Source organism: Phocoena sinus, chromosome 2 (genome assembly GCF_008692025.1).
Source record: "Phocoena sinus isolate mPhoSin1 chromosome 2, mPhoSin1.pri, whole genome shotgun sequence".
NCBI lineage: Eukaryota > Metazoa > Chordata > Mammalia > Artiodactyla > Phocoenidae > Phocoena > Phocoena sinus.
The window spans coordinates 8,335,418-8,353,922 of NC_045764.1; the positions used below are offsets into that span (position 1 = coordinate 8,335,418).

Consider the following 18,505-nt stretch of genomic DNA (forward strand, 5'->3'; position numbering starts at 1 on the left):
CACACTCTTCTAACGCTACCTTACGTACAATCCACACCCCAGCTCTAGCTCGTGTGGTCAGGCAGCTGCTGCAGGGCTTAGGGCCCCAGAGTTTCAAGAAGATAGATTCATAAAAAGAATGACAGGTCTTCTGTGTCTATGGTACCTCCACTGGCTAACCCATGTCACCCCGGATAAGCACCTTCAGATTTCAGGCTGTCTTTCTGGCTCCTCCAAATTTTCTGGATCACACCCAGTCTCACCTGATCTAAATACATGACTGTTACTTGACGGACAGCAGGCTTTGGAACTTATGAGCACCCCTCACCTGCCTTTCCCCTGGAGTGGATCTGGGAACATGCCCATGTTTGATCACACACAGCTAGTGAGGATTCGAGACCAATTTGAAACAAAAAGGAATTCTGGTTCGTAAACTCTTTTATCAGATTGAGTTGAATTATCATTAACGAACAATACCTGTTCTCTGTGATGTGATAATAAGAAATGGGTCAAAAGTGCCAAAGCCTGGCTGCCTTCCTAACAAAACTGAAGAGGTCTGTGGCGCCCGCGAGGGGGCTGAAAGCTGCGCACGGCCTGTGTTATGTGTCACTAGCGCTTGGGTGCCTAGTCAGCTGGGCTTTCCAGTGCATTAATAAGCTACTCATCGTGTCTGTGTCAGCTCCTCTCTTTAACCTGACCTCTCTTCTCTTCCTTCTGCTTTCCTTTGTTCAGAGAAGCGACAGAAAACTCGCCCATCACGGATGGGTCTGAGTCTCCAACTCACCAAAGTACTGATGAATAGAGGTATCGTAAGGGCATGTTTCGTTCTTACAGCCTTCCCCCTTCACTGTTCATGAGTCTGTGATCTCAGATGTGCTGCATCTGTGTTGCCTCTGGCCGTATGTATCATCATTTCCAGAAGGAAACATCCGAGTGGTGTGGAAGCCGTTATTTTCATGTCTTATTTCTAGATACATGTGGAAGTCGATGTTTATGTGTATGGTTTTACATCAGGTGTGTGTGTGTTAGACATCCCCACTGCTGCTTCCCAGAAAAGACCACAAAGTATGTTTGAGACTTGCCCCAGGCTCTCTGTACCCGCAGACACTTGTAGACGCTTTGACGGGTACTTTGAGTGCTCGACGTCGGTTGAAAAGCACAGCATCATGCAGTTTATATCTCAAGGCGCCAAGGGCAGACTGAGCTCATCCAGAACCACCTGGTCACCCACGATCTCATCCCAGTGTTCTTGAGTGACGGCTGTGCACTCTACCAAGTGCCATAGGGCCCTGCTTTCCAAACTGTGACCCACCGACGAGCGGCACCCCCATCATCACCCAGGAGCTTGTTAGGAGGTAGACTCCTGGCCGTACTGAATTCGAATCTGCATTCTGACAGGATCCCTGGGTAAATCAAATGCACGCTGGAATTTGCAAAGCCCTGCTACAGCGGGCATAAAAACATGAACACCTGGTCTGGTTCCTGTCCTCGGGGGGAGACAAGGTATCGAAATTAAGAGCATTTCAAGGGTTAGCTGAAAAGGATACCATTCAGAAGTGGCTAAAAAAAAGTGGTAAGTTTATTCCATCACCAAATGATTCTTGCAGCACTTACGTATTAAATACCCTGAGACTTTAAACAGAATGCGAAAAGGTTTCCAAGGGGAGAGGGATCCCTTCCAAGGCCCGGGGTGCGAGGAGGGGTCTCGAAGGGTGGAGGCCAGTTCAAGGGCGAAAGCAGCACAGATGCAGAAACAAGCAGGGGTGTCTGGGGAACAGCAGAGTGTCATTTTGCTGTAGAGAAAGAGCGAGACTTCAGCCTGAAAAGTAGGGTAGGACAAGATCCTGACCCGAAGTGGGGAGACGTGGAACAATTTTTACTGCAAGTGCCCTGAGCTGGCAGATGGGGGATTCGGAAACCAGGGGCTGAGCCTTTGAGAGGAAGATGGTGTTAAAAGAATTCAACTGAGTATATTTGAAAGAGCTTACTGGCTTTATTTCAGTGATTCATGAATCAGGCAGCATCCAGGCCGGCAGATAGAAAGGAGCTGTACGAAACGAAAGACATGCAGGCAGAAAGGAGCGGGAACGAGGAAGTTACACCAGGTGAAAAAGCAGGTTGGTTGTAGCCCAGTCGCTCTCCGTTAGGGGACGGCAGGGGTCCGTCGGGCAGACGTGCTGATCCGGCGAGTCCCGATTTGACTGGTTAAAGATTCCTTTCTGGAGGCGCTGAAACTATAAAGTGAAGTCTCGGTTTGGTGATATGGAACCTAGCCTAAGCAACTTCATTTTGGGTCTGCTGTCTTGTTTTTAACAGTGACCCCCTTGCATCAGACTCTGAGCGTAATTAAGAGAAGTGATCAAAATTTAGGGCATTAGCGCTACTCCCAGCTATGGCTTTGGAGCTCTTACCGGGTTTTTTTGCTGAATCGCTGTGTGGTCTTCACAGGTCACGGCACTGGGTTCATGGTCTTTCAGTCGGTCATTCTCTTCGTGCCTTTTCTGCTGTTCTGTTCTGAGGGAGATCATTTGCTTGGTAGCTAGTGGCTGCAAAGCTGCATTTAAAGCTTTTGCGGGAATACAGCACAGTACGGTGACTGCTGTAGTATTATAAGCAGAATAATCCCCAAAGAAAGGTCCCGTTGGCTGGTTTGTTCAGTAGTCTCCCGGGGCTGAGTCTCACCTTCCCCGGAAGTGTTGACCCAGGCGCAGCAAGCGGTGCGGGTCACAGCACAGACATCTCCTTGTTCAGCTAAAGGATACTCAACCAGAGGCGTCGCTCATTTTCAAGAACAACTCTGGCCAGAGAGTCTAGGGATTTTCATTGGGCAGCTGTTGCTTTACCAGCAGATTCTGGAATCTTCAAGAGGTAAGGAGAGACTCCTGGTCGTGGCCTCATTTGTATCAGCTCCTGGCCGGCGGAGCAGGGCTGCACCAAAGGAAGCAGATTTTGAACCACTGAATGCTTCCCGGTAATTCCTGTTTCCACCTGTGGCTCGGGCCCCAAAAGGTGACAGCCGTGGAGGCCTGTACACCTGAAGGGCCTGTGGACAGCACAGGTGGTTTTATCCTCTTTCCCTTGCCTCGCGTCCCTTTCTTTGTACAGAGCCTGGATGCAGGGCTCCCCGGGGTGTTAACCAGAGACAAGGAAGTAGATCCCCAGGGTTAGGGAGTGGGACACAACAGAAAGGTGGGCTGGCCGTTTGGTCCAGAGAAACGGAGGCATTGGAAATCAGGGAGCGGTCTGTGATGGACAGAACAGTGCAATCACTGGCATCGTGATAACTCAAAGTCTTTGAGGTTAGATTTACCCCCCTTTGCGATGGCCTTAGATAGATATGTGAACAGTGGCGTTACCTTTCCAAGCCAGAGCAAAGCAAAAAGGATGGACAGCAAGAATCATAAACACCTTCACAGTGTGAGACTAGGCAGAGGATGGTCAGAGAGGGAAGGAAGAATGGAAAGACAGACAGACACGCTGTTGATCTGACATCTCGGGAGGAAGCAGTCAGTCTGTCTATCTCGATGGTGGCTACGTCTCTTGCTCGTTGGTTTGACTGATTTGAGAGCTCCAGCTTTTCTGCACGGGACCGGAAGGCAGGTGGAGCCTTCGTCAGTTGTGAAACACGTACCCACGGTTTGGCCCCTTGTGATGTGGCAGCCATGTGGTGGTCAAGAGTTCTTGGTAGGTTCCTTGCCGTGAATCTCACTTTTGCAAAAGCGTCAGAGTAAAACAATAACTGTCTGTAAATGACAAAAGAACTTAAAAATGCCCAGTGCTAAAGATCTGATGAGAGTTCATTATAATGGAATTGACAAGGAAATTTGGTTATTTCTGTGATTGACAGACAATATTTTAAGATAACCAGAATTATGACCGATACCGTTATACCAAGGCATATCAGAGCTCTAGGAATTTCACACAATTTCTAGAACACTTAATTATATTAATAATTATTAAAATACTAACAACCCAAGAAGATTTATCACCACTTAGTTGGCAACGCTTTCCGTGTAACTGAACAATAAACCTAGGCAGCGTAACACCTCTCAGAAGGTAAGCGACAAAGCCTCTGAAATCTGATTTAGAACATGGGGGCACAAATGTACCACGGTTTACAAGGCATTTGTGTCAGACTGGACAAGGAGAGTTATGATCGGAGAAAGGTAAAAATAAGGCACTGAGAGACCGGGCTGCAAAAGTTTAACACTGTAGCTGACATCGAAGGGACTTCAGCTGTTGCCTAAGGTGGCACCAAGGATGATTGATAGAAGAAAAATCAGGTTACAGGAAGGACCAGGGAGTCTCCAACCTTCCAGACAGATCGGAGTTTTAAATGACAAATACAGAGTCTGAAAGGTTACCTCCCTTGGCAATCGTCTGGAAGACACGGGCAACCCGGAGAGAAAACAGATAAGTGGAGGAGTCTGGTTAACTTCCCCTATCATGATTTCCACAGTAAAGAGAACAGTGGCGGAAATCAAGTTAAGTTACACAGGCCTGGCCCGTTGTCTTGGGATAGCTGTCTGTCTATGTCCGAGGTCGTCTGCTTCTGGTGCCGGGAGATCTTAAGTGTGAGATCACCGGTGGCTTTGCTGGTTCATTCTGGTCCTGTTACTCCTTTCAGGTGGGCCGGATGCCTTCGAATTTAGCTGTGCAGGAACTGGCGAGCAGTACCAGAAAAGATCCTTTCCGAGGAGGGAAGCAGGAATCCTTTAGTTGGGGTCTTTTCCAGCAGACGTATTCTCCAGGAAGTAGGTCATGAGGGGTGTCAGTGTCAGGCTGTAATAAGCTTTTTAACCTGTAGGAGGAATAGAGAATAGATGACTAGCCATTTTTTTAATAGGTCCTGTTGGGCAATTTGAGGGTCACAGTATGGAGACTGAAGCAGACGCATGGGTCTGCCAGGTACTGTTTCCTCGGGAGTGAGCTTAGGTTTTTCAAAAGGCAAGGACCTTAGGTGCAAAAGGACCGGTGACAGCACCTTGGTCAAAGTCTCAGGAAATTTTCCTAATTGGGTTTTAATGATGTCATTAGTCTTTTCTCCGAGTCCTAAGAAGGACTCTCCAGGGTTCTCGGATTACCTGGCCAGTAAAATGAGTTCCTCAGTCACTGTGCAGAAATGACGGGGGCGCCCCATATAGGGATGACGTTTTGAAGTAATTTCTTTGCTACAAAAGAGGCAGTTGCTTATCAACAGGAAAAAGCTTCTACCCAGTGAGAAATTTGTTCATGTGTTCTTAACAATTCTGTTTAGATTAGTCATGAAAATTTCTCGAGGCATTAAACAGCTAGCCAACATCTTAAGTTCTCTTCCTTGGTGACAAATTTTGTAACAGATTAACGTGAACTTATTTGACTAATAAACCCAGGTAGAATAAAAGTTGTACATATGCATTATATTTAACATACCTACTTTAATTTAATTAAACCAGCAAACTTAAGTTAGCTTTTGTTTACTAAAGATTTTTCCTAGATCATGCAAACTTGAAAAACATTTGGGTTAAGTTTCTGTATTTCAGAGTTTTAGAATACTTAATTTGATAATCGCTTATTTTGCTTTAAGCCAATTCAATATGCTCTTTTGCAAATTAATTTTGGCAATACCACTCAGGTAGAAAAACATTACATACAATGTACACAGATAAACATACAGACAGATGCAGAGATCGTAAAGCTTTTGTTTTAAAATTTTACCTATGAGACAGGTACAATAATGCAAAACTTACTAGTTTATAGAAGAACACTTTTATCCAAATCCTGTTTCTGGAAGTTGGAGTAAGGCAGGGTTACCTGCTCAGATGGCTAACGCTTTTCATTACTATTTGTGGAGAAGACACTTAAGGTTTTTCATTCACCTAAGCTCCAAATAGCCTTCCCCACCTTTTTTTCCTTCTGGTGAGAATTACCTGCCTGAAGTTTGTGTTTCTGAGAGCTGGCCTAGGTAAGAATTCTCGGAGACCAGGTAGAACACGCACAACTCAAAGGCACAGGGAAAAAAATGGGACTTCGTCCAGGAAGGACTTTTCTTTCTTAAATCCAGGTATTTTACAATGTCTGCAAGCCTGTTGAGATGAAGAAGGGATGTCTGGGGATTGACAGAAAGGACAGGTGAGCTTTGAACTGCCTCTAGAGCTGCATCTCTGTGCTTGTAAAGACTAGGTCTGTAAGACAAGGACAGTCGGGGAATTGGGTTGCAACGTGAATGACATCATAGCCCATCCAACTACATTATCTTCTATTTGCTTCTTTAGATCAGAGAGAAGATCTTCAACTAAGATGGAATTCAAGAGATTCCTACGCTCTAGATTTAGAGCTCTGTCTTTGGAATGTTTTTCTTTCCCTCTGGGTACATAGCTTCATTTTGACTTAGGGGACAAAGCCTTTAAAAAGTTCCTAACGGGCTCTGTATATCAGCGTCCAGCAGTTTGGCCAACTTCTGACCATAGAGCTACTTAAACAAGCCTTTTAAATATCTTGTCAGGGGGACAAACAGTAAATATTCCTGGCCATATTGGAAGACCCCATGGATGCAAGAGGCATTCCCAATGAGGGTGCAAAGGACACCACTCTCCCAAGCTCCAGAGCCACCCCCAAAGATAACCAAAAGAAGGCAAGACTTAGTTCCCCTGAGGGCTGGCACTCATCGATAGGACCTCAGCCACCAATATAAGGTGCAACTTACATTTCTGTTATATCTGCCCCACCTGACGGTCGCCAAGCCAAGTTCTCAGGACACAAAACGAGACAAACAAGAAGGCAACAGCTGTCCCTGGGAGAGAAAAGATCAACCAATGGGTCTGGATTTGGAAAGGAAGGGACATGAACGTTTTACCTTTCTCTCTCAACTGGGCACTGCAAACAGAGATTCAGGAGAGCTGACTCTGGTCAGAATTCTCACCCCTTCCAGCTTCTGCCAGATTTACCAGGATCCCATCTGCAGGCTCTGGAACAACTGGGGTTTAGAGAGTATAGCCACTAATCTACCAGAATTTGGCAAGGTTTTCCATTAATTTTAGTTTCCCCTTGGCTGTTGAAGAGAATAACTGGTAGCAGTTACGGGAGAATCCATGGAGTCCCATCAACCCTGGGAGAGCCCAAATGGGGGTCCTTCTTTGAGGGTAGATATGGGAGTGTTCGTAAGGCCACCAACTTGAGGGCTTTTGTTTACAGTCACGCAGTCTCTTCAAAGTGGGGAGACAGTGCAGACGGAGGAGAGTATGAGGCAAGGTGGAGAGAGGGGAGAGTAGGAGTTAACATCAGTCTTACAGTCTTTTATTTTGGGTATCTCTTGTATCTTTGTTTTATCATCGTTTTGCAATGAATCTTTCAGTGAAGCTATTTGGGAAGTTTGAAGCCTTCTGGAGGCTTCCTCACGCCAATTAAAATAGGTATCCCATTCCGCTTGTTTGATTTGGGAGCCCTTGCTTTCAGGTGCACTTCTGAAGTGAACAGTCTTGGCTAACTGGAACATTCCTCAGGGTGACCATTGCCATTTTAGTTTGTCTTCAGTAAGATTGGTCCATGTGCATGCAGACAGACCAAAAATTTTTTTAACACAAAACTGCTGTGGGTGGTTCCTAAGGCCAGGGTGGGGGGCACCCTTAAAGCATTTAGATGACTGAGATCCCATTTGCAGACTTTTTCCTAGAATGAAGAAAATATTCTCTAAGGCGTGAGCTTAGGGCTGGGACTTGGGTTTTGTCTGATAGTTTACCTTTCACAGGATACTTCTTTGTCCTGGTGGACGGCCTTTGCCCATGACCAGGGGTCTCATTACATGCAATTTTTCTGCAGGTGGCCAGTGACCTATTGTGAACCTTGCTTGGCTGTGACCACCCTATCCTTACCCGGGAGCCTTGTGCTTTGGAAACAGTTGTCTCTCGTTAGGTGTTTGACCCATGCCCTCCAATTTTTGTTTTAGTTTTGCTCTCAGGAAAACTACACGTTTGGATGTGAACCAAGTGCATTCTAATTCAGAAACCAAAAGGGTACTCACCAGAAGGACAATCTGTCCTTGCCTAAGTCCTGAATCAAGTCGGACAGACCAACCACAAGGAGGGAGCCTGAAGTCAGAAGTCTCCTTCGGATCCCATGGCTGCCACCACTGTTCAAAGAACAAGTTCAAGTTTAAAGATCCTGTTGGCTTCATTCATCAAGTTGCAACCCAGTTCCTTATGGAATTAGAAACTATCCTTGTCTTACAAACCTAGTCCTTACAAGAACAGAAATGCAGCTCTAGAAGCAATTCAAAGCCTACCTATCCTTTTTTTTAATCAATCCCCAAACATCCCTTCTTCACCTCAAAAGGTTTGCAGACATTGTAAAAGACTGGATTTAGGAAAGTAAAGTCCTTCTTGGAGGAACTCCCATTCTTTTCCTGTGCTTTTGAGTTGTGAATATTCCACCTGGTCTCCTCCAGGAACTCTTACCTAGGCCAGCTCTTAGAAACGCAAACTTCGGAGAGATAATTCTTACCAGAAGAAAAAAAGAAAAGCAAGGCTCTTTGGAGCTTAGGGGAATGAAAAACCTTTAAGTGTCTTCTCCACACTGAGCACGTAACCTTCATTGAGTCCAGCTTCCAGAAACAGGATTTGGATTCTACTGTTCTTTTACAAACTAGCGGGTTCTGCATGGTCGCACCGGCCTCGTGGCTGCGGGCAGCACGGAGCTTGCGTGCTCTCTCCATCTCTGCCTCTACTTCCTGTTCCTGGCGGTCACATCCTCGGGAGGAAGTGGACAGCCCTGTAGTGTGAAAGCTGCTTGGCCCTGCTCGGGCATTTGCCCATCTCTGACCAGTGACGGGCTAGAGGACTCTCACTGGCCCCCCCCCCACCCCCGGGCCACTTGGCCACCCTCAGTGAGGGTAGGGCAGACACCCTGGTGGAAGGCACCACCGGGACGACGCAGAGTTAGGGAGGGACTGTCCCCCAATGAACAGCGTATGCCCACCGTGGGGTCCAACCACCTTTTGCCACGAAAAGTCTCACACTCCCTCAGGCACGATGGCACAGGTCGGTTTTATCAGGGTGGAGAGAGTTTGCAGGGTGGGTAGGATGGAATCAGCTACTTACCACCGGAGGGCAGTGATAGACGGGCAGGGCCAGTTCCGGAATTAGGGCCTTGATGTTACTTTGCTTCTGAAGCCACCTTGAAGTGTATTAACCCCAGTATATATTCCAGGGGTTCCAGGCACAGGACTCTCTTTAAAGGCCACGGTATGCTCACAGAGGCCTTGGGTTTTCCAGCGTTGATGGGTTTTTTAAAAGCCAGATGAGAAACCTTCACGAAATCCAGAATGCCTTCATCCACTTATTCCTAGAGAAATCAGCGAATCAAACAGAAAAACGGCGATGATGGCTTATTCTCGGTCATAAACTGGTTCACGAGGTGGTCCTAAAGACGCTCTTGAAAGCTGCTTTCCTTTGAGTCTCTTCCTGCCACCCGTCCCCAGCCATAACGGTAGCGCAGGGCATGGGGAGATCAGCGGCAGGGGAGGAAATCATCTTGACATTTATGGAAAGTCCTGATGCTGTTTCCAAATAGGTATTTCTACCCCCAAAACGACATGTGCTCTGGGGAGGTCAAACTTGAAAACCCAGCTTGAACAAACCCACACCTACTAACTTAGAGGCACAGACCCGTGTCCCTCACAGGAATGCTATTCCAAAAACTGAAGGCTGTGGTTGAAGGCCTATAGGTTTCATCCCTTTAGGAATCAGCACAAATGAACACTCAGAAGTTACTAGGAGTAGAAGCTCAAAACAAAGGAAGAGCACAGGCGGTAATCCAGGCCCCTCTGCAGCTGTTCCTGCACAGGGCCCAGAGGTCAGCCGTGCCCACGTCAGGGGCTGCGTGCGGCCCGCAGGGCAGGGAGAGGAAGGTAGGACCCCATCTCCTCAGGCCGCATGGCTGATTAACCAGCGTCTGGGCACCTCCTGGGCAAACTCCAGCCCATTCCTAGATTCAGTGAGATAAAGTGTGATCTTTAGCCCTGAAAGAGCTAGTTTAGGATCAGTGGGGAGGGGCCGTTTTCCCTAATAATGATGCCTAGCAATGATCATGGGCATCAGCATATCCACGTGACTGCTTCTTGATATGTAAAGACCACAGCTGACCCTTGAACAACACAGATTGGAGCTGCACAGGTCCACTTATACTCAGGTTTTTCCCAACAAATACAGTCGGCTGGCCCTCCGATCCACCGATGGGAACCCACCGATACGAAGGGCCAACTGTACTGCACCAGTTTGTATCAGGGACTTGATCATCCTCGGACTTTGGTATCCAGGGGGGGCTCTTGGACCCAATTCCCTGCAGATACCAAGGGACGACTGTGCCCAACCTGCGTCGTGACGCACAGCTGCAAGTCTGTTTTTTACAAAGTCTTTTCTATACACTTTTCTATATATTTTCAATACGTTTTTTGATAATCACACAACAATACATGTTATTTCAAATAAACAGCAGTAAGACTCCATTCAAAATATCACCTCAGTTTCCCTACAGGGAAACCTGCCATTTCGCATGTGCTTCCAGGACAGAATAAAAATCTGGTGGACGCTAGTTACACCTGGGATCTCAGGGAGGACAAAGGAAGCAAGTGTTCTGAGAAAAAAAAGAATCCTGAGGACTCCAGCCGGAGGGGTTCTGGGCCTCGGCTGCATGGGAGAGTCACGTGGGGGGATCCGAAAGCTCCGGCCACTCAAGCACAGCCCAGACCAATTAAACCTGCATCTCCACGGTGGGTGTTTTGGGGGTTCCCGGGCGAGTCCCACATGCAGCCGAGCCTGAGGACCACTGCATTAAGTGTTAGCTCCGTTTCCCTCCACACACGTGCAAGGCTCAGGTCCCCTGGGTGTGAATGTTCTGCAGTCTGCGCGCGCCTGCTGTGCGCTCAGCACTGTCGCAGGCCTGGTTCCTTATGAACGGGGAAGACGGCCCCTATGGACACGTACTTCTGAACGCAGACTGCCAAGTGACATTCCCCCCTAACTGTCTCCTCTCGCCCTTGGATTCCCTGCAGGAGCTACAATGATAGCTGTTTCCTGGATCCCTCCCTCTATCCAGAACTAGCTGATGTCCAGTGGTACGGGCAAGAAAAAGCCAAGCCCGGGACCCTCGTGTGAGCCAGCCGGCCTCAATCTGGCCGCCTCGACGCCATTCTGAGATCACCTCACTGCCTCTCATTTGCCTTACCCAGACGCAGTGTCACCTGCACCAGCTTCGGCCCTCAGCACTTTTCTTCTCCTGTCTCCGCGTCCCCCTCACCCTCCAAAAACCTGACTGGGGAGACATTCTGGAAGGTTCCGGTCCCACTGTGTGTCCCCTGGCTCCCTTGCCCAGAGAGCCAGGCACCAATCCTCAATGGCACCTTGGTGGCTCCCCACTGCCGTGACAGCCCCCTGGCCAGGAACCATCAGGGAAGCTGGCTGGCCTGGACTCCTGTGGACTAGTGGCATTGGTGGAAACCAGGAAAGGGGACTTAAGTACAGGGTGATCCAGAAAGACTGTGAAAGCTGGGGCCCACCTGGAGGCCCCCCAAGCACTCGGTGAAGACGATGCCCCGTGGGAATATTCAGCAGACAGCTGAAGTACTTCCTGGGAGGAGTGACTGTTGCGGGAGCAGGAAGAACAGAAACAGAAGCTGGACACGTCAGAGATGCATCCACGGATCACAGTCAGTTATGCTGCCAAAGATTTTAAAAAATTAAAAACTAAAAACACACAAAAAATTAAGAGGGGCCAAGAGGAAGACGTTCTTTCTGCAATGAAATCTCTTTTAAATCCTCAACTGCTACCGCATTCCACACGTGAAAGTCAGCCATCTGTAACGTGTGCCCCTCACCCCTCTCCCTTAACATTCCACCTCCCTCTCCATCGAGAGCCTGAAAACTGACCCAATGTGATGGTCACATCGGGGGACCCCTGGCTGGCATTGCTGACTTGGATCTCCATGAGTCTGGACCCCCAGGAGAACAGACCCACGGGGAGTAGCGGAGTGTCCGCTTAGCCCCAGCCTGCATGGGGGGTTCAGCCCAAGACACAAAGCTGCTTTCCTTTGGGGATTTGTAGGAAACGTAAGGTGATGGTTGCCAAAAGTGGTTCTCTCTCATTAAAACAACCAGTAAAAGTGTATCCTGTTTTTTTCTCACAAGGTGTTTCATTTGATTTTTTATGGGAAGCCAAGGGAAAAAGCACATTGCGATCCATTCAGGCGTTTAACTGTCGTAGCCCATTTTCTGTTTGTTAGCACTTGTGTGACAAAGAGTTCAGATCCGATGGCACCCGGTTACCAACGTGTCACTTCTTGCAAGAACCCAGCTATGCCCTTAGGTAGGAAGACTGTACTCACATGTCTACTAGCTGGCAGCAGAAAAAATATATCAGCTCCCAGAGGGCCCATATGCCTACGACATCATCGGCTACCTCGATGTGTCCCGATGGTCTGCAGGTACCAAAAAAGGAAGAGAGAAGAAAGGTGTGTGGGAGCTGCACGTTTACACGTGTTTTGAGCTATGCTTAACACACAACTGGAAAGCCATCCATCTTCAAAGGCCTCAAAAATACTTTTATAATACTAACAAGTGCACACTCGTAGTTGGGTTATTTCAAATGGCACAAACACGGTCTCCACAGAGGTGGGATGCTGTGCTTATTGGCGCAAGTGGCGGGGCGGGGGGAAATTTCTTTTCTCACTTGTAATGACTTCCTACTGGAAAGGCAGTGGACAGCCAGAGACAGGAGCTGGGGTGGGGTAGATTTGTGGGCAAGCAGAGTTGAAGTTAGCTTTAGCGTAACAAGAAAAAGCTTTGTTTTTTATGTATATGTAATCCAAGAATAGACAATAGACTCTACCAGACCCGGAGGGTAAGAACGGACACTTACCATTGGTTAAAATGAAATATCAGTAAATACCCACGGTGCTCCCCCTGCTGCAGCTTGAAGAGCACTGTGGGGTTCCTCTGGGGGCTCACAGCAGGCTGGGGCCAGGCTGGACGGTTCAGGGCTCTGTGCACGGCTGGGTTGGTGATACCAGCTTGCGGAAGGGATTAATAGTCACAGATCGCTTTAGGGGTAAACCCTGCAGGGTAAATAAAATTGGTTATGATGATATTAAACGATTCTGGGGATTGACACGGGGAGGGGTGTTGCTCTTATTTTGATGGTCAGAGCTACAGACAGCAGGTTTTTCTTTCCCCATTCGGGAACGTTCTGTATTGGGCCAGATTCTTTCTCCCAAAGGAAGATGCGTGAATAATCAAACTGAACCCTGTCCCAAAGGAAAAGTCGAAAGGGAAATGGATGAGGTGACAAGGTTACATACCGCGGATGACACAACAGGGACAGTGGCTTGAAATCAAGTCGGAAGTCAGTCGGATAAATTTTTAGCCCAGTTGGGTTACAAAGACTGAGAGACGAAAATTCTTTCTAAACACTTGGGTGTGGGATTCGGGGGGCAGGAAGGAAAGGAGGCAGGATAGAGGGGCAGAATTACAGTTCCGGCAAACAGTGTGATGGTCTGGTAGTAAAGACGGAGATTGAGTAAAACAGGTTTTACTGTTGAGCTGCGTTCAGTTCCTACAGGATGTACATAAAAGTGCTGGTCCTTTGAGACTGACGTGGTTAATGATCAGTGTGGTGGGAAATGATATAGTTACTGTACACAAGCACTGGCAAGCTCTTTATATACCCCTATTTCTTTAAAGCAAATTAAGATGAAATATGAAACCCCTGGTCTGATATAAAGCCCCTGTTGGAGTCTTTGGATACGTATAACAAACTGCCTGTTTAGCCAGAAGGCTGGTGAAAACACCTACGTCAGACTTTGTTGTGAGACAGGTGGGTTTTTTTAATTTGATCGTATGCAGGTGAGTGTTGAAACCGTTCAAATTCCAAGTTGTTTTCATTCGGTATTAGTTTAGTTCTACATATAGCAAACCCCATCCAGGTGCTATCAGATGACCAGTTACTGCTTAATTAACTAGGTGTAAAGTTTTACATATACATTAATGTCAATAGTTTATTACAAGTCGTGTAAAATGGACTCTAGTTTAATAATGGGGAAGAAAGGATTAGGTTGCTCCTGAAACTGATTTGTAGAGCATGTAAAATGACTTTACTGGATTCTGTTCAACTGTAATCAATGACAAAGATGTATGTTGTAGACAAAGTTGCAGAATTAAAAAGAAATCTGCTTTTAATTTATTCTTTTTGTATTAAGAATTTGTATAGTACCTTTACATTTTGCAAAACAGTGTGTCAACACTTATTAAAGCATTTTCAAAATGAAAAGATCTCAGTTGCCTCTTGGACATTCTGTTTGTTTCTAAGTGATAAACACGCATGCTCCAGGGATCTGTCATTCAGTTGCCTGTGCCCCCTCCGGCTCCCTTTTTAAAGTCAGTCTATATAGATGATATTCTCAGTGGCTTACTCCATGATGTAGACAAGCCTGGTTTGTTTAGTAGAGGCTAATTCCCTCTTCTTCTAGTTTCCTTTTTTAATTACACAAAGATAACATATTCTTAGTTACGTATTTCTCCTACTACAAAAAGGATTTGAGATGAGAGGTCAGCCCTTGTTAGGATGCTATTTTAGTATCTGTATCACTGCTCATGACAAATAGTTACCTGTGTGCAGTATGTGCTAGGCTGGGTACTGTTCCCCCAGAACCGTGCCACGTGGAAGAAACACCGAGGGCATCTGGGCTCTGGAGGTCGTTGTCCTTAGTCTCTGTCCCCTGTGGTCCCTGGTTCTGTGTAGGACAAAAAGGGCCAACTGTGGAGACAGGCAGGAAGCTCAGGCTCTTTACTACCACTGCTCTTTACTACCACAGCTCAAAATCCTATCACCCACCCTCTAAATCCTATCACCAAAGCAACAGCCCGCTGGGCCTGCAGGTACAAAAAGCCCACACTGATGGGCAAATCGGGGACTGGCTTACTTTAGTGGAGCTTTTGCTGCAACTACATCCCTGGCCCCCTAACCCACACTGCATCTCTTCACTAGCATGAAACTAGAAATCTGGCAGCCAAGAGCATCCCAGGATGGAAAGCCTTGCTGAAGCATTTGCCACTGGTGTGGGTTAACCCCTGCCAAAAATGGAAACAAGCCATTGAGAACCTGAAGCACATCTGGAAGCAGGCCCATCAGGACAGCATCTTATACTTCCTAAGCCTGTCCTTGGCAAAACAGCGAGGGCCTCTGTACCGAGGTGATCAACACTGATTGCAAACAAATAGGATCTTCTGTTAAGCCTTTTCCATGTAAATATGTCGCCGCTCGGGAAAGAAATCTATCTCCTATTAAGCTCTATCACGTGAAAGCAGCTGGCCCACAGGACGCTGGGACATTCCCGTTTCTTTCCCACTCCTTCCTACCTTTCACCACCCATACACACACACACACACACACACACACGCACACACGCACACTCCCCTTACACTGTGTCAACAAGGCAATTCCAAACAATCATTATTTTGGTTATCAGAGAACACAGTAAATACCCGATTGCCGTAGAAAGCACTAGAAATGGCCAGGCCTCTCCTTCCTTACTCCCAGAATACCAGTTCAAAAAGGCTCAGACACGAAATTCTCTCTAAAAAGAGGAATATCAGAGAACCCCTGATGTGGGCTAGCAAGCAGGCAGGGGCCCACTGTTGAAGCCAGTCATTCACTCCATATTGTGTGATGGGTCCAGGTCCTCAAAACCTTACATTCTCGTGGACTAAACAAACAGGCACACGACCACGACATAAGGGGAAATGAGGTTACCAGCATTAAACAGATAGAAGGAAGAGAGTAAAATGAGCCCCATGGATAAGCGGTCAGCAAGTGTGTAAATGGGATCTCTCACTCATCTCTCATTCAAGAAGCTGCCTGGTCAAAGAGATGGCAGAGAAAAGGTGAAAGGACGTGCAGAGGTATAACCTCTCTGCCTTGCACGAAATCACACCCCCAGCATAGTCAGTACCCGTTCAGGTAACAGCTGAAGGACCTGGGCTGCAATTCAGGAGTATAAACAGTGAGCAGGTTAGCCGATAGGGCCCGTGTGTGTGCAATTACACCGAGATTTTTTTTAAATCAGAAAACCCCATTTTTCTGTCCATACATTTTTATCCCCACAGAAGAGTAGGTTCCTTTTGTTTTTCACTCATTCATCCATTTTCTATCAGACCCCCTCCAATCATGCTTCCATTCCTCCCACTCTACCAAAACCACTCGTCAAGGATGCCTCCCCACAAGGCCAAATCTGATGGTTAATCCTCCGTTCACGTGCTATGTGACTTACCAGTAGCAACGGGCACAGCTGGTCCCTGTCGCATCCTCCATGGAAACACGCTTGCCACTGGAATCCAGGACAGCGTGTCCTCCAGCTTTTCCTCCTTATCAGTCAGGGCTCCTCCCGCCAATCTCCTTGAGGGTTTTCTTCATCTGCCCGAGGTCTGGGTGCCAGAGTGCCCCAGAGCTCAGTTCAAGGCCTCCTCTTGACCATCCACAGTCACTTCCTGTAGCTCTCATCTTGTCCATGGTTTTAAGTGTCTTATGCTGAGGACACCTGTGTTTCTCCCTGTACCCTGACCTCAGCTCTAAAACTGGTACAGTCCCCCAGCCCACTCAACAGCTCCACATGGATGTCTAATGTGCTAACACATCCAGACTGAATCTCTGACGTTCCCTCCAAACCTGCTCCATTAATGACCTTCCTCAGCTGAGTTAGAGGCAACTCCAATCTTCCAGGGCTCAGGCCAAAACCCTCGGAATCAACCATGATGACTTTCTTTCTCATCTCATGGTCAACCACATGTGAAATCCCTGCCCTTAGAAGATATATATTCTCCTGGGAGTAGAAGGAGGGAGAAAATGAAAGCAAATTACATGGCACATTAGAAGATGTGTCATGAGGACAGTATTGGGTAAGCAAGGTCGGTCAGCGGAAGAGCTAGCCCATGACAGGAGGAGCAACCCCTTCTCCTCCAAGTAAGGTAAGAACAGGTGGTGAGTGTGGGAAACAGACCTGAAGCTTTGCCTCCATACTCAACCCAGTGTGAGAAAAGACAGGTGAGGCCATCCTCCAGGTGAGACAGGAAAGGAGGGCAGGGTCGGGCTGGAGCAGAGTCACAGGTCAGAACAGCCCCGAGAGGAGAGGAGGTGGAGAACGCCCTCCAGGCATCACTTGGGGCCCAGGTGACACCCGACGCTTGGCGTGTGAACTCCCTCCAGTGGCACCTGCTAGTGGGCGCGGGAGGGCACAGATGGAACGTGCCAGGCCCAGGCTGTGTAGTGCAGTGTGGCCGGAGGGCAACAGGGCAGGAGAGTAGACGGTCCTGGTGATTAAGTGAAGTGGTGACAATGGGATCTAGATGGACTACACAGCAAAGCAAAGCCAAGAAGGTGACGATGAAGTAGCAGAGAGCAGAAGACTGAGTGGACAGAAAGTCTTGAAGAGACTGAGGAAGAGCAGAGTGGGAATGAAGGAGAGAGGGCACGAGGACAGGACTGCACGACTGAACAAGAGGTGAGATACCTGTTTCTCCATCGTCTTAGTTCTCCACGCTTGGGGTGAATCCCAGAATCTAGGAGCAAAGGCCACACAAGCCAGTGGGAAGCCAATCTGAGCTGGGGGTGCCGGGAGAGGACCCGGCCTCATTCCCCCTCACGCAGGAACTGCAAATCCGGCTGCCTGTTCCATGAGGAGGCCAAGACCATGCCAGTTATTTTAACAGAAAGGGTTGAATATCAAGGGTTGTTAACAGGATACTGAAGAGGTGACAGAGATGATAACCAAGGGAAGCAGCCAGCACCCTTAGGGATGGGGAACAGAGAAGGGACTTTGAAAACCTAGAAGCTGAAGGAGGCACCCCGCAGAGCTGGGAGTCAAACCTCTGAGGCATGGACACCGCGCAGCTGGTACCCGTGCCTCGGGACTTGGCAGGACCTCACGGAGCCGGAATACAAATGTCTGAAAGGGGCACCAGGCTAACGGCGCTGCAATTTTCGAGGCAAAGCTGGTTCTATGAAAGTGTGGCAATCCTGCAGGCCAGGACCACCTCCTCCAAGAATGAACTGACACTGCTGGGCTGCGACCCGCAGCTGGGCCACCACCGTCAGGGACAGGAAGCAAGAATCGAGGAACAGGCCCCTTCTTCCCTCCTCGGGGTTCCCATCTCCCATGTGCCCCACCATCGGTAGAACCCAACAGAAAGCCAGTCAGCAAAGGAGAAATGTGGTTTGCAGGGTCTCATCCCAAAGCAGGGTACGGCAGGTGCCACGGGAGAGGCAAACACAATTTTTTATAATTTTGCAAAAAACACATGTACCCTTTCAGCCCACGTTAGCATAATGTGTTACTGTTCTAGAAGGGACCATGGTAATAACAGGTCGAAGCATATCAAGATACTTTCCCCCGGGACTTCCCTGGTGGCGCAGTGGTTAAGAATCCACCTGCCGATGCAGGGAACACGGGTTCCAGCCCTGGTCCAGGAAGATCCCACATGCCGCGGAGCACCTAAGCCCACGAGCC

At 48.0% G+C, this 18,505-nt stretch overlaps 1 protein-coding gene and 1 long non-coding RNA gene across 10 annotated transcripts in view; one reads left to right on the forward strand and one right to left on the reverse strand.

Annotated features, from left to right (window-relative positions):
• FRMD4A (FERM domain containing 4A) overlaps positions 1–12,133 on the forward strand; it is a 331,795-nt gene extending 319,662 nt beyond the window's left edge. For 5 of the 8 annotated variants that reach the window (XM_032620632.1, XM_032620655.1, XM_032620649.1 and 2 more), the window contains exon 23: positions 7,904–12,133. In XM_032620632.1, the coding sequence (XP_032476523.1) occupies positions 7,904–8,192 (289 nt within the window). In that variant the 3' untranslated portion in view covers positions 8,193–12,133. Of the gene's footprint in view, positions 1–711 lie in introns of all 8 variants that reach the window. The other 3 variants (XR_004348140.1, XM_032620676.1, XM_032620669.1) reach the window with 3 other exon arrangements.
• On the reverse strand, positions 1,542–18,481 carry LOC116747982. Of its 2 annotated transcripts, XR_004348141.1 has the most exons (4): positions 16,274–18,481; positions 14,613–14,737; positions 9,054–13,063; positions 1,542–8,086 (listed from the first exon to the last, which is right to left on the reverse strand). It is a non-coding gene; the product is annotated as an uncharacterized LOC116747982 (long non-coding RNA). The 2 variants fall into 2 exon arrangements; XR_004348142.1 differs by lacking the exons at positions 14,613–14,737; positions 16,274–18,481 and having other exon boundaries at positions 9,054–9,297; positions 12,335–14,292.
• Between the last annotated feature and the right edge of the window lie 24 nt (positions 18,482–18,505).